This window comes from Thermobia domestica, chromosome 1 (assembly GCF_964235325.1).
Source record: "Thermobia domestica chromosome 1, izTheDome1.hap1.1, whole genome shotgun sequence".
NCBI lineage: Eukaryota > Metazoa > Arthropoda > Insecta > Zygentoma > Lepismatidae > Thermobia > Thermobia domestica.
The window spans coordinates 343,188,190-343,204,227 of record NC_137454.1 but is presented as its reverse complement, the minus strand read 5'-3'; the positions used below and the strand labels follow the sequence as shown (position 1 = coordinate 343,204,227).

General features: G+C 32.9%; 1 protein-coding gene across 4 annotated transcripts in view; it reads left to right on the top strand.

Moving 5' to 3' along the window:
• Positions 1-14,984, top strand: part of LOC145663918 (uncharacterized) — a 48,679-nt gene extending 33,695 nt beyond the window's left edge. For 3 of the 4 annotated variants that reach the window (XM_081730134.1, XM_081730116.1, XM_081730125.1), the window contains exons 2-4: positions 5,142-5,263; positions 7,032-7,584; positions 10,671-14,984. In XM_081730134.1, coding sequence (XP_081586260.1) covers positions 7,106-7,584; positions 10,671-11,895 — 1,704 coding nt within the window. In that variant the 5' untranslated portion in view covers positions 5,142-5,263; positions 7,032-7,105 and the 3' untranslated portion in view covers positions 11,896-14,984. The remainder of the gene's footprint in view (positions 1-5,141; positions 5,264-7,031; positions 7,585-10,670) is intronic. The other variant, XM_081730142.1, reaches the window with a different exon arrangement.
• Positions 14,985-16,038: the final 1,054 nt, after the last annotated feature.

Below are 16,038 nucleotides of genomic sequence, written 5' to 3'. Positions count from 1 at the left end.
AAGAGAGATTTAAAATTGCTAAAAAGATATACAGAAAAGAGATTAAAGCAGCAAAAATTACTGCAAACGAAAATTGGATAAATAATTCAAAAAGCAAGTGTGCAGCGGCTTGGTCTGTATACAATAAGGAAATCGGAAAATGCAATATTAAAAACCCCATGCCAAATCTGCCGATGAATTCAATGAACATTTTGTAAATAACATAAGGAAATTAAGTAATAAGTCAAAAAGTGAAGACTTTTCTTCTGAAAATCAAATCTATAATTTTAGTAGTTTATTAGCACAGCAAAACCTAAATAACGTTAACTCGAATTTTGAGTGGACTAGAATAAATACCAGGACTGTTTTACAAATTGTTAACAAATTAAAATCTTCAAACAGTGAAGATATTTATGGGTTTTCTAATAATTTCTTTCGGAAAATAATTGATGTTATAATTGATCCTTTGGTTTACTTATTCCATTGGATACTTTTAGATCGAATCTTTCCTGACTGCCTTAAAATGACAGTTACAGTAACTATACATAAGAAAAATGATAAAAGTGATACTAATAGCTACCGTCCTATATTATTAGTTCCAATTATTTCAAAATTTTTTGAACAATGCATCAAAAGTCAATTATCAATGTACTTTGAAGAAAATAAAATATCCCACAGTTCGCAATTTGGATTCAGATCTGGCCTTTCCACGATTAAGGCAGTAGAAAACGTAGTATCACACATATTAGATAGCTTCGAAATTAATTAAAATACGTGTGCAACATTGATAAATCTGAGTAAAGCATTCGATACGGTGTCACATCATATATTGGTTGAAAAATTATATTATTATGGTATTCGGGGAACTGTGTTGTCATTGATTAAGCACTATCTTAGTAATAGACGTCAATCTCTCCGTGTTAGTAACGGAATATCAACATTTATGGATGTAACAGCAGGGGTAGTGTGTGAGGACCTTTACTTTTTCTTATCTATATAAATGACTTCCATAGGTTTTCTACCTTGTGAATCTGTATTATATGCTGACGACACAACTCTTCTAAATGCAGTAGAAACTCGATTAACCGTCACCCTCGGGACCGGGACCATGACGGTTAAGCGAATAGACGGATAACAGAAATATCGCTATAATCCTGTACAGTAAGTAGATTTAAAAGATTCTGGAAGAAATAAATAACTTTTACAAGTGAATAATACATGTTTGTACTGTACCAAGTTTTTTGTGTGGAAACTAGCATGACCGGAAGTAACGCATGACTATTTCAGTCCATTTCGCTTACACTTTATTCCGTGCTCTGCACGGCGCACGGCGTCAATTGCGGCACATTTAAAGTACAGTACTGTCCGGAGCAGTGACGGATAACAGAGAGTGACGGTAAATCATGTTTCTACTGTACGGGTAAGAATTTAGTAACTGTTTAAACTAAAAGCAATGAAATGCTTGAAATATCATCTATATGGTTAAAGCATAATAAACTTTATATAAATGAATCTAAAACAGAAACTATATATTTTTCTCTTAGTAATCATATGACTGAGGTAGATATGCACCATTCTGTAAAACTACTGGGAATCCATCTAGATCCGAAATTAAACTGGAGTGAACATACTGAAAATTTATGCAGGAAATTATCTAGGGTGGTATTTTTATTACGTAAACTGAAAACAACAGTTACACAAACAATGCTTCTTGCAGCATACTATGCCTTTTTTCATTCTCGTCTGCAGTATGGCATAATATTGTGGGGAAATTCACCAGGTTCCCAGACTGTCTTTAAATGGCAGAAAATAGCCATAAGAGCAATTAACGGTTTAACTGATAGTGTACCCTGTAGACAATATTTTACGGATTTACAAATTATGACAGTTCCCTCTATATATTTATAGTTGTCTTATGTACGGTAAAGAAAATAAGAGCAGTTTAGGTTATCGTAACAATATCCATTCACATAATACTAGCGATAAAGATGAGTTAAATACGCCTTCTATTAGGCTAAGTATAACACACAGAAGTTATAAATATACAGGAATGAAACTATATAATACATTGCCAGTGCATATACGAATGATGTGTGATAATGTTTTAAAAAAACATTGTAAATCTTTTCTTGTAAGTAATTCTATTTATAGTATCAACGAATTTGAAGACAAGTGTAAATTGTAACTTGTTTCTTTCTTTGTATATATTTTTTTATATGCTGACAATGTCTATTGCAACAAATGTTGTTTAATGACAATAAATATTCTACTCTATTCTATTCAGATTTGTACTTGTCGTTTACACGATATCCATGGTAGTCTGTCGTATCACGTCTGTAATTAGGTTCGGTTACATTACCGGTACACATGAATATAACATTACTTTTCACATTGGTATCACACTTTAATCTCACATGTACACTTCGAATTTCATTTCGATTAAAGTTAATTTGGTCCAGGTTAGTACAGTATTGCACCATTGATGGATTTTTTCAAAATTTTGCAATGTCATAGGCCTACCTAGATAATTGAAGTTAACGCACTGCTTTGCATTCGGTAAAAGCACCATCTGATTGTTGACTATTATCGTTTTGTTTTTTTTCGTTTAGTGAACATTACAATAGCTCTAACTCCATCGAACAATCACTGCGAGCGTTGGTGGGAACTCACGTTCTCTTTCTGAATTTCACGAGTACTGGAATCGACTTTCTTCCTGCTACATGAATCAGTGTCGTGTGCATACAATTAAACGATTCTATTACAATTACTTCATTTCCAGAATTAACATCATGTTGAATATATCGTGAATACTAGCAATCAATAGCGTTCACTAGACGGAAATGATAATAACTTTTCGGACATTCATACACACCAAAATCTTCGTTACACATAGCATCAGAAATACAATCAAAGGCATTCGAATGAAGAAAAAAGTTGGGGTAACTGAACCAGCCCATACCGCAGTATATTTTTTGAACACCCAACAAATTTCATCCAAACATTGAAATCAATGATGTCATATTTCTTCGTTGATGCAAAATTAGGATCTGTATTCTCCATTGTTTCTGTGAAAGGTTCAGGTTCACTTATTTAAGTAGTGTGATCATTAATTATAGTTTCTACGACTTCAACAGAATTTTTCATCTCAGTGAAGCTACGTATAATACGATCTATTCTAATGTCACTTTGTTCAAATCGTAGATTTGTGTGGTCGATTTTATTGTCAAGCTGTTTCACTTGTTCCTTTTCTTGATTCATGCACTCACTAAAACCTCGCTTTAATTGTCCAATCTACTCGTTCATTTGATCAGCAAAATCTTGCTTTAATTGTCCCATCTGTTGGTTCATATTCAGCAAAATCGTGCTTTAATTGGTTTATCTGTTCCATTTGTTGATCCATTCGGTTAGCAAAATCTTGCTTTAATTGTTTCTCAAGTTGGTTGACTCGTTCCATTTGTCTTTAATGAGATAGACCAGGTCAGAATAACTCATTTCCCTATTACCTCTTGATTCTGTTGGATTTCCAATGTCAGGACGACTGATTTGGATATTTCTAAAAATTCGTTTTCATATTTCTCTTAACAAAATTACTATGTAGCCTTATAGTCAATCTGCACACGTGAAGTTTACTGTTTAGGAGATTATCTACTATGGTTCATACGAATCTCCTAAGGTTCCTGGTGCCAAACCATCAATATTTTATATAACAGTAATCCTGCAACGAGGACCACTAAATTATATAACGATGAAATCCCACAGTTCATATAATTTTATATTTTCATTACTATGCTACTAATTCATCAAAAACCATTTCGTATACGGCATCACGATATTACCTTTTAGTATATCGCGTAATAAATTAAACATTTATACACCTTAAATGTTGTGGATTTAGTTTACACAAGATGGTTTTGGAATTATTTATATTTCGCTGCTATGCATTTACATATCCTTTTCTTTCTATATATTTTTTCTTCCTTTTCTTAGATAGCTTGTGGATCAATTTGAAGTACATTCTACCCAAAGATGTTGGAATACAAGTAGAGAATTACACGTATCGTTATACTACTAACGTCAGTGCGTATAAGGTTCAAAATAGAAATGTCACATCCAACACACAAGCCCGCCATATCTCACAATGAGTAACTCAGAACGACTAACTACTTGGTTCTTGTATTAATATTTCTTCATCTTCTTTTGTTAGGTAAATACAAAATTCAGTTTTATTGCCTTCCTAAAGATCCATACTTTAGCAATTAGTATACTTTAATTACGATTGCTTTAATTCAAATCATTTCTTCTGGAATTTTGTATTTTTCACCTGATTCTCGACATTTTCCGCTAAAGATACTCCAAACATTCTCTGTCGTAGAAAAACAATCTTTAGAAAAAGGTTATGTTGACACTACACTAATAGAAAGTACTAGAAGTAATGTCTGACTCAAAGCAATATTTGTAAAACGAGGAAAATTTTATATGTTTGTTTCTTTGTAAGGTAGAGAAAAGTGTGCAGGCTTATTTTAAGCGCACCATTCGAAGTAATTGTTGAAAAGATATAGTTGTTTCACGAATTTCGTTCTTATTGTCCCCTGAAAAATTAGCGATTTCAACATGAAAATCTGTCGCTAGAACTAGATAAAATTGACTTAGTTCACCAGAAGTAATTGTTGGAAAATTACAATTTGTTTACGATTTCCGAATTAAGAGAGCTTGTGGATGTATAACGTAACAACTACAGCGTTAAAAGTAACCAACCGGTGCTAGGTGGCCACTAAAAGAGACACAAATACTATCTACCCGGGACTGAGAAGGCAAGTACAGGATCAGGCGTGTCAGCGTAGGTGGTTATAAGCGTGAGCGAAGTTAGTGAAAAGATGTTGGTACATGCTTCAATAGCATTTGCTATGCTTTCATACTAATAGCGCTATACTTGTAAACATTAAGTGCAGTGTCTGTACACTGTACACAAATACACCGCTGGTGGAAAGTAGTAACTAATAAAGCCGTTTTCCATGTGGATTTACTTATCCGTCGAAAAGCAATTGTAATAAGTACGGTAGTACCCTTACAGTTGTAATCCTAAAATACAGCTGTATTTTTTTTTTTTTGTATTAAATTTTGCCGCTTGCAGAAATTTGTTCCTTAAAAATGTTTCTTTTCAGGTCTTCCTATTAAAAGTATTCCATTTTCCATGTGAATCTTCAAAGATGTGCTCCAAAACTAAACGAGCTCCGAGAAAATGACTTTCTTCTGCGTCCTAATAAAGAAGATAATCATTTAAATTGTAAGATTATTAATATAAATAGTTAATTATTTTAGTAAAATAAGTTTATTTTAAAAATTTGGTTAAAGATAAAGGTAATATAGTTGTCTCGCCTTTTTGTTTACTTAATTTTTTAAAAGTTATGAAATTGGTCCTTAACATATATGTGGATAGGGCTGTTCGGTGTTAAGATTTGACTGATATTGATTTTGGTGTTTTAAATATCGAAAAACGTCATTACGTCGCAAATAAATATACCGTGCGAGCGGGTATCCATTTATGAAATTTTTCAGTTCAGTTAACTGTCTACCCACACTTGTAATACGTTTGTTCTTTCGTTAATGTAATTACTTTAGCGATGGACTATATGAAGATTAGGTAGGGATATGCCCCATTATATATCATACCATTGCTCAATTGATACTCTAAGTTTAGCCTGTGCGTCATCTGTTCGAAAGGCCGGTTCATTTCTCATAAGAATTCATTTCGTTAGCATACACCCTTAACCAGTATGTCCATATTTCATGTAACATTGCTAGCAGAATGGACGCTAAACGCAAATAGAACTTATAAACCAAGAAAAACTATAAGTTTTAAAAAAAATCATTCAAAGTTAAATACTGGAGAAACGATAGTACCCGAGAAAAGCATACTCAGCAAATTAAAACGCGACAGCAACAACAAAATAAATTTAAATACAAATTGCAATCGTTACGTGCATTTGAGTAAAGATGAAAGGCAGGATACAACCAGCAAATCTCTCTATAAAATATTAGAGTACGTCTTCAAAATTTTATCCATTTTTAAGTAGAAAATTTGAATAGCATTGCTGTCATGTTTTATTTAACAAATATAAGCCAATAATGTTGTAGAAGACATTAGTATCAGTATTGGTAACTTTTGTTTAAACAAAACAGGAACCAAAGCAGAAATCGAACCTCGATAAAATGTAACAATGTATAAAAAAATTATATTATCTATGAAAGAAAATACAGGCTATAATATCCGGTATGTAAGTAGTGAAAAAATATGTTAGTCTTTTTTTCTTTTCTTTTTTTGATAGGACAGAAAATTTTGAAGAAAAACGGACATGGTCATTATTTCGATATTTCTGTATAATTCTGTATTTTCGTCATTTAGGTATATCCAACGCCGCCTAATTTCCAAAATGTTTTTAGATGCATACCAATGGTGGACGATAGTGTATGTTTTCATGGTAGTCTTGATATTTTTTGATTGATTTCCCTTTAGTTAAAATCTTTTGTGAACAATATCATAAAGGGATATGCTCCATTCTATTCACAATATAGTTCCATTTTTAATTTTTGGGATTTCCTTTAACTAGGCTAGAGAAAGGCTGGAACGGGGAAGTGTGTTGCTTGGTTGCCTTTGCACAAGCACGTTTGAACCAAACAATTTTGTTTTAGAAGTTAGAAATTCTAACTTCCATCTCAATGTTTTATTTTATTTTATTTTATTATTATTTTTTTGATAACAGCAAATCAGAAATATTTTATTTTGTTTCTATCAAACTAAAAATCTTGTGGGCACTGGAATCCCGGAACACCCACGTAGTCGACACCCATGGGTATATAGATACGTTGGTATAAGTAGTAGCAAAGTTACGGATATATTAAAGTACTGCTTTCAGTAGATTTTCATCCCATGTCTCATCCCCAACCATTCAACTCATTAAATAATTTTAGCTGAAGCTTCAATTATCGTTGTCTTCTTCCGGCCCGCTCATAAATTTTGTTAAAACGAATATTATTTTTCTTATTGTTTTCAGATCCAATGGTTTTTCTTAAACATTAACTGCAGAAGATTTCAAATCTCCATCTTGAACACTTTTGTGTAACCGAAATGGCTTCAGATTACTTCAACTTTACTTCTAATAAAATTGAAATGAAAACGGAAATCATTCCTATTAAAGTTGAAATAAAAACAGAAAACGAGATATTTGAGGAACGTAACTATAAACTATGTACTAGTAACACTAATGATCTTAAAGATCCTCTTGCTATAGCTTTGGAATACAAGGAAAGAGCAAGTGCAACAGAAGTAGAGAATATCACTTCAGATAGAAATGAGGATGAAACAATATCAGATCGGAAACTAACTTCGAAAGCAATAGGTTTGGTGGAGTGTTTACCAACAGGTGATGTATTTATAAAAACCGAACGTTTTCACAGTAACATCAGGCCAAAATACTCCGATCTTGCATACATCACGGAAGGGTTAAGCAGTCACATGTGTGCCAGTATTGGAGACAAGATCGATGACAAAGCGGATGTTCAAGAAAATTATAATGGAGATGTTGGTAGCAATGCGCAAGCCCTGAGGTACGTTTAAATGCGTTTATTTCATCTGGAGTATGTTTTGTATAAATATTTCTTTTGTACAATTGCAGTATTTCCTTAGATATGATTATTTTTTTCGTCTTAATCTGTGTTATTGGAATTGTAAACATTTAAACACCAATAATGCAACCTAATTCGTAGCGTTGTAAGAAGTGAGAGAATTTGGCACTGAGAGAAGTATCCAAAGGTGACGGTAAATTGCCATAAACTATTTTGAGTGTTAGGATCAAATACTGACTTGCTTCGGAATGTCAATATCCAGTAATATGTTTCCTTTTATAGGGAACAGTACCTGGCCGAATTCTTTATATCTTTCTCCTTTCACTGATTTTATTTTCATGGTATAAGTCATATTTTAGTATTCATTTACCTGGGCAAATAAGAATGCCAAATGCAAATCGCACGAACGAATTTTCGAGGTTTTTTTTTTTTTTTTTTAATATTTTTATTTTAAACGTTGTTAACGTTATAGAACCCTTACATTTATTCTGATTGTTTCGGATATCGTTTAGTAAATACAATAGGTGTAAGCTTTGTTTGCTATCTCCGGTTCAGTACTTGTGCATGTTCTCGATCTTGTCACTGGAGTGAAAATTGGCCAGTTCCAGGACACATTTTTTCAAAGAAAGGGGACTTTTACTGAGATGATATAAATGAAATGTGTATTCTCTTTTCAGAATGTGTTGATATAGATGGGGACAGAATACATTTTCAAAGCCGTTATTTTAAATGTGATTTCGTTTTCCATTTTCGTCGTTATAACAGTTTGAAAATATTGAGTAATCACCACAAAATTAAATATATATAGTATCATATATATTTTACTGCCTCAAGCGGTTGTTTAAGAATTCATATAATGCACGAACCTCTTAAAGCTACATAGATACCCTTGGTGAAGAAGGTTAGCAAAGTCTTTTCCCGTGAACGTAGTAGTGTAATAACTCGTAAATTACATATGTAACATGAGTGTGAATAACGCATAAAGAAAGTATGATTGTTGGACATGTTTTCCCCACAAGTAGATTACTCTGTTTAAGTAAAGAGATACGCCAGGAACTAGAAAATTGCGTAATTTAAAAGAAAAATTATGAAAACACTTTGTTTGCGCGAAGAAATTTCTGAAATTTTATGCCATAAGACCATCTACAGTGTAAGGCTAAGCACATGTTAAAATTTCCCAGCAAGACTGTAGTTGTTTTTAAGATGTGTGGTTTCACATCTAAATAACATTTGATGACATCCACATGAAAACCTAGTTTTCATAGAATTGTGGCTGTGCTGACCAAACTGAAGCTACTAAACTGTATTAGATGATATGTAATAGGAATCTGTACATAATATATTAATTTTGTTTCATACTGCAAAAAAAGTCATTTGGTATATTTTGAGAAAACTACATAAATAGCCCGCTTTCATTCTTTAAAGCGTCGTTCACTCGCCCACTGGTTTTTAATAAAGATATTATATAGAAAATTCCACCATTGTGACATTGTCCGCTAGTCAAATACCAGAGGTTTGGCCTACAATTCACATATGTTCGATTGCTCATATGTCCTCATTCCAGTCGGAGACAATGGTAACTTCAGTACGAAATTCCGTTTCAAACGATTCAGTCATTTCCTGAGCTAATGAGTGGTGGATGTGAAATTTACGTCCTGAAAAGTAATACACAAATCTTTTCCCTTTCTAGGAAAAAGATTATTTTCCAAAACACAGGTGCAGAACACAGTTTATTTTGAATGATAAGCATGAGTACTAAGTTCTCTCTTTCTAAGAAGACATACTAGTGAGATGATTATTTTTCACGTACATTTCTAATTCTGTACTTCTAATGATACCCATTTCAATTAAAGAGCATGATAAAAAGCGAATTGAAGTTTGGCACGTAAGATATTAGAAAATTTATCTCAAGTTATTCAGCTGGTCTGCGTTTACAATGTAATGTATAGCTCATTATTAATTTTTTGTTTTATACAGAGTGTGCCATTTACCCCACGCGATCTTTTAACTTTTGAAGTAATAAACAATAAACACTGAAGCTTTTCGTAATGCAAATAATACCGGGAGACTTTTTTTTTTTTTGACATTCCTTGCAATGGTAGTGTTTCAAACCAAGTGTAGAATTTTGTGTTCGTCTAATGTCATACATTATTACAAATTTAAATTCAACGTGCTAATCAGAATGTGGAATAGCACACTTGTTTCTGTATGTTGTAAGATTAGGACGTTATAGTATGAGAAGCTATGAATCTATTAGTTTCTAACACTAATAACCCGAGGGAGACTAACGGCGCATTGAATATCCTCATTATCGTATCGTCTAATTCTACAATCATAATCACATTGCTTACAAATAAGTGAAAAGGTAGAAGGGATTAAAAACTGAAGGTTTCTCCAAAGGTTTTAAGTCGAAATAGCGCCTAGGTATGTATATCATTGGACATCAAGATCGTAATGTTGATTAAAATTTAATATATCCAAGCAATCCGAGGTTTTTAAAAACATCCGCAGTTATTGTTATATTGATTCAAATGACGTATTTTGTGGAAAATTTTAAAGTTGTTATAACCTTGCTTTGTTTCCTTGTTACAGTAACAGTATCTGATGGTTGTAATTGCAACAAATTTTCGCATTTACTAAATTTTCTGGCGCATAACTTCAGAGTATATTTCATAAACATATTCATTGATTTCCTCGCTACATTTTCCCCTATAAGGTCAAGCCATACCCCAACAATTTTCCTTGATATGTACTTGACTTATATCTAATTTCGAATATTTAGATATATAAACAAATTCTGATATTAACACAAAGAGCAGTTTTCCTTCGGAAAATATAACTGGTACGGATTGTTCTGAATTACATACTTGTACATTTCAGGTAATGTTTCAATAGTATCAGATTTCAGTTAATCAGGAAATATAACGTATGAGTGCCTGGGAACTTAATGAAAAGTAAGTATCATCGTATTGGTGTGTATCTTTTATGACAACATTTGCGTTTTTCGAGTTTCATATTCTTTATTTCCATTTCGTGCTCCTTTATTTATTTCTTATTATTATTTGCAGATTCCATAAACTTACTTTTTCCAGAACAGAAAATACGTTCGTTACACAAAAGGAGAAAAATCCTGTTTCAGGTGAAAAATCTATTAACAGGGAAGTTTACAAAAGAAGTCACATCTGCCAAGAATGTGGAAAGGGATTTATTACGAAAGCACAATTAGCAACACACATGTTAATACATACAGGTGAAAAACCTCACAAATGTCAGGAATGTGGAAAGGGATTTACTCGCAGCTCAAGCTTGAGAACACACATGTTAATACATACTGGTGTAAGACCTCATTTATGCCAAGAATGTGGAAAAGGATTTATCACGAAGTCTAAGTTGGCAAAACACATGTTGAATCATACAGGTGAAAGACCTCATGTATGCCAAGAGTGTGGAAAGGGATTTAATGAAAGGTCAAATTTGGCAAAACACATTTTAATACATACAGGTGAAAGGTCTCATATATGCAAAGAGTGTCCCAAGAGATTTATTACCAAAGCACAGTTAGCAACTCACATGTTAATACATACGGGTGAAAGAACTCACACATGCCATGAATGTGGAAAGGGATTTACTCAAAAATGGAATTTGGCATATCACATCTTTACACATACAGGTCAACGACCTTATATTTGCCAAGAATGTGGGAAAGGATTTAGTGCGAAATATACTTTAGTAACACACATGTTGATACACACAGGTGAAAGACCTCATGTATGTCAAGAGTGTGGAAAAGGTTTTATTACGAACGGAGATTTAGCATCACACATGTTCATACATACAGGTAAAACTTCTCATATGTGCCATGAGTGTGGAAAGGGATATGCTCAAAGCTCAGGTTTGGTAAGACACATGTTAATACATACAGGTGAAAGACCTCACAAATGCCAGGAATGTGGGAAGGGATTTACTCGTAGCTCTAGCTTGAGAACACACATGTTAATACATACTGGTGCAAAACCTCTTTTATGCCAAGAGTGTGGAAAAAGATTCATTACGAACAGAGAGTTGGCATCACACATGTTCATACATACAGGTAAAACATCTCATATGTGCCAGGAGTGTGGAAAGGGATTTTCTCAAAGCTCAAGTTTGGCAAGACACATGGTAATACATACAGGTGAAAAACCTTACAAATGCCAGGAATGTGGAAAGGGATTTACTCGTAGCTCAAGCTTGAGAATACACATGTTAATACATACTTGTAAAAGATCTGATTTACACCACGATTGTACATAGACATTTACTCGAAGCTCATTTGGCTACACATTAATACATACAGGTGAAAGATTTATATATGCGAAGTGTCCCAAGGTACTTATTGCCTAGACACAATTAGCAACACATGTTAATATATGTGTGAAAAATCTAACAAACCAGGAGTGTGGAACGTGATTTAGTAGAAAATGAAATTTGGCACAACACATATTAGTACATACAGATGGAACTCAGATATGCCAGGAGTGTGGAAAAGTATTAATTACCAAGAGAAATTTAGGAACACATGTTAATACGTACAATGAAAGAATCAAATGTGCCAAGAGCGGAAATGTTTTACTAACAGATCAAATTTGGCAATACATGTGTTAATACATACAGAAAAAGCCCCTGATATACAGTTGTTACGTCATAAAAGAGACTTACACTCAAAAGTAACTAAGCTGATTTTACTATAATGTACGTTTGGGTTAGCATTTGTTATTATACATATGAAATTTTATGTATACCTTATATGTACAATGTACTTTACATTCTATCGTTAGATAAAACGATTAAAAATTACTGATGGAAATGCTGTATTCTTGATAGTTGCTGATAACTTCGTGAATATTTTACTTCCTCTTCATATAAAACTTGTATGTATTTTACGAGAGAATATGCTGCTTCATTTAAGATTTCGGCCGGGAACATAGAAATAGTTTTAAGGATCATCAATCTAGGTTGAGATAATATACCAAAGTTCGTACCAGGTATTTATGTAACAGAGTTGTTATGAATTGAGTTAGATTTGCAAATAGCTTGAGGCTTACACTGGTTGAAGCAAAGAGAGAATTTGTAGTAAGTGATTTTATTACAATGAAGAAAAGTGGAAAATTACAGAAATTACTAGAGGCATACATTTGAAGGGTACGTTCTAACTTTATATGGCAACTCGAATTTAACTAAGTATATGCTGTGAGCTGCTAGAATTCAAGATCTGCGAAACAAAAAAGTTAGTTAAAAACCTATTTCGTCAGACTCCAAGTTAAGAGGAGTGAAATCGAGGTGGAAAAGATGTTCATATTACCTTAAGGCATGATAATTATTTATGGGTTACTGCTCGCTTCTTTCTAAGGATCGGAACGCTCAACTTTTTATGATTCAACACTCGAGCTTCCCCTGTGTCACCAACTCATAAGATCTAAGTTAGAAATTCATACTTACAATATGTACTGCTCTGGTGGAGGACTAACGCGTATTACTTCTGATTTCCCGCCGTTAGGTTTGGAAGTGAGTGCGGTCACAATCTCAAGGTCTTGCTGGTTCTTATATGCACGTGTCGTCCTAGACCTGGTTCAAATATGCGTTTTTCCCCAGGGATCACTTGAGCACCGTTCAGAGAGAGCAGAGGAGATACCCGCACCGGCGCCGTGTCGTACAACAGTCTTCTAGCTTTGTTTTCGTTTGCTTAATCAGGCAGAAGGAAATATTAACATATGTTTTTTTCATGTTTTATATACACATTATTTTTATAAATGTATGGAAAGTTTTTTTTTTTTTTTTTACATTATTTAATGATACATGTGGAGTTAATACTGTGGGCTAATACTAAAATAGTCACACTACGTAAGTTACTGGCTGCTGCGATAAGAATTTTAAAAGTTGACGGAGTGTCACAGGACACGCCCTCCCATCAGCATTTGTAGATCAATTGTTCTCGCGAATTTTGCCTTTCGCTCCTTTCGAGCGGTGTGACGAGCGCTACACTCAGCATCTTTCTGAATTCCACGTTAGCTGTCTAAACTTGACTTGCGATATTAAGAGCGCTTGGCCACAGTATAGCAAATTTGGGTGGAAAGTCGCTAAGTCTAGGTAATTTGGTATGCAAGATAGCGAAAAATAACAATTTTTCCGTTTAGCGACATTTATGGCGATTTTTGAATTGCAGTTTGGCGACTTGGATACAAATCTAGCGACTTCTGTGCTGCGACAGAACTACTCTTGTAGACAAGTACTATTAGCTCGAATAATTCAGATATAAGTTTATTTCCCTTCTGCCTATTTGAGTCAGCGCAAGTGTTGAGGAGCTGGCAAAGTACTTAGCATTTTTCTCCTTATTTCCTTTTTGATTGGAGGTATCTCTTGTCCTCTGACGGAAACCAACCGATAGCATGTGATTATCTGTAGAAACTTCAGTAACAGGGGATAGAAAATAAGGTGTTTTTCTGTGTAGACTTTTACTTTTGTTCATTTCTCTAAACTTATTTTTGATTTCGTTGAAGTGAAATTAGACAAAGTAATATATATATATATATATATATATATATATATATATATATATATATATTGTGGAAAAAGTGAAATTATTATTTGTTACATACGCTTTTCTAGCCTAGATATATTATGCCTTGAATTAATCACATATCTGAAATAACTTATAGATCACACACTTGAAGAGAGAACGAGAGAAAGAAAGACGGAATTTCAGGAATAATTTTTTTAGCGACTTTTCAGCCAAAATTGGGGTGATTTCATCTCCCGTTTAGCTACATTTTGTATCAACTTGTTGGCAACTCTGCTTGACCAGCAGCAATGCAAAAAGAAGAGATTGAAGGTACAGAGAAGAAAGTCATCTTAATTTTTAGAATTATTTTATATATTATTACATTTTGTGTATTTGCGCAGCTACAAAAGGTAGTACTGCTTTGATCAATGTGCGCTGTTTTATTACAGATTAAAGTACTGTGTGTAAACATCAAAGTAAGAAGATTTTTTAGGATAAAACCATCATACATGCAAGCAGCCTTTCCATAACATCAGGCCACATATAATAGATTTTTGAAAGGAATTGAATATTAATACGACGTTTGACAAATCTAAATTAATTGCTTGTGTTATAATTAATAATAGTTCGACAATGTTTATTAGACATTTTGCGGGTTTAAGATCAAAGCATAGGAAAGTTAACCTTTAGTGTTCAAGAAGCATTGAGCTCACATAAGTATATTTAATTAGACAATTGTTCAAGTCACGTGATTACCGTTAGCAATCAGAAAAGACAAAATTAAAACAAAGAGCTCTTGAATATAAAATCGTACTACCGGTAGTCAACGAAATATATATATATATATATATAAAAAAAACTAAGTATGTCACAAAATTATCTATAATTTAAATCTTTCATTTAATCAGATAAAATTGTATATTGGAAATAAGTATATTGCTAATTATATTGTCTTTTATATTGGGTAGTTAATTCAGTGAAAGGTATCTAATTGTCGTAGAAATTACTAATTATTTCTCCATTAAATTATTGCATTTCATTCACGTACATTGAAAACACGTAACTATAACAGTTGTATCACTGGAATTTAAATATAAAATTCTGTACAACTTTTACGTAGTATAATAATCACTATTTTCGTACTGTTACATTATATTAGTGGATTGTGTTAGGTTAGGCTTCAACAAGTACAGTATCAATTCGAAGAAAAATTAAGAACGTAAATGAAAATAGATCTGAATTAAAGTTGAATTGCGTTTTTGTAAGACTAACACAGTATTGTTCATGATATCATAATCGCACTTTACTTAAATTTGATAGAATACGTATATACGTTTCGAATATAACTATCAGAATCATGATCTGCTTCCACGAATGAAGAAAGATTAAATAAAATATGAATAAAAACAATGCAGTGTGGACTCTCATTTATTCAGCAAAGACTGTTATAAGTATCGTAGTGGAATCGTATTTTTATCTTATTTTTGTTGTATGTACTATTTTTTGTTTGTTTCATTATTCTATGTATCTTGTCTCTTTTGAATACTTGTTAATATAAGTTAAAAGGTGAATTATTATTGATGTAGTTTTATGCTGAACGTTAACACTAACCAAAGCCTAAGACATTCTCAAATTATTATTGAATGTCTATTTGTGTTAAAACATCGTTCTTTTGTGATGAGTGTTACAAGTGGTGTATATTAATACAATTTTCTGGTATATTATCGTATTATAGGAGCAAATCTTGTAATAGAATACATATAAATTCGTTAATAACATGATTTCTCAAACAATACATTGATGCATATATTTGTCAAGCAAATATTAAAAGTTCTGAGCCTTGGTTACTTGCGTCCTCTCAGTGAACAGCCCACGCTACGTCTGACAACATCGTGAAT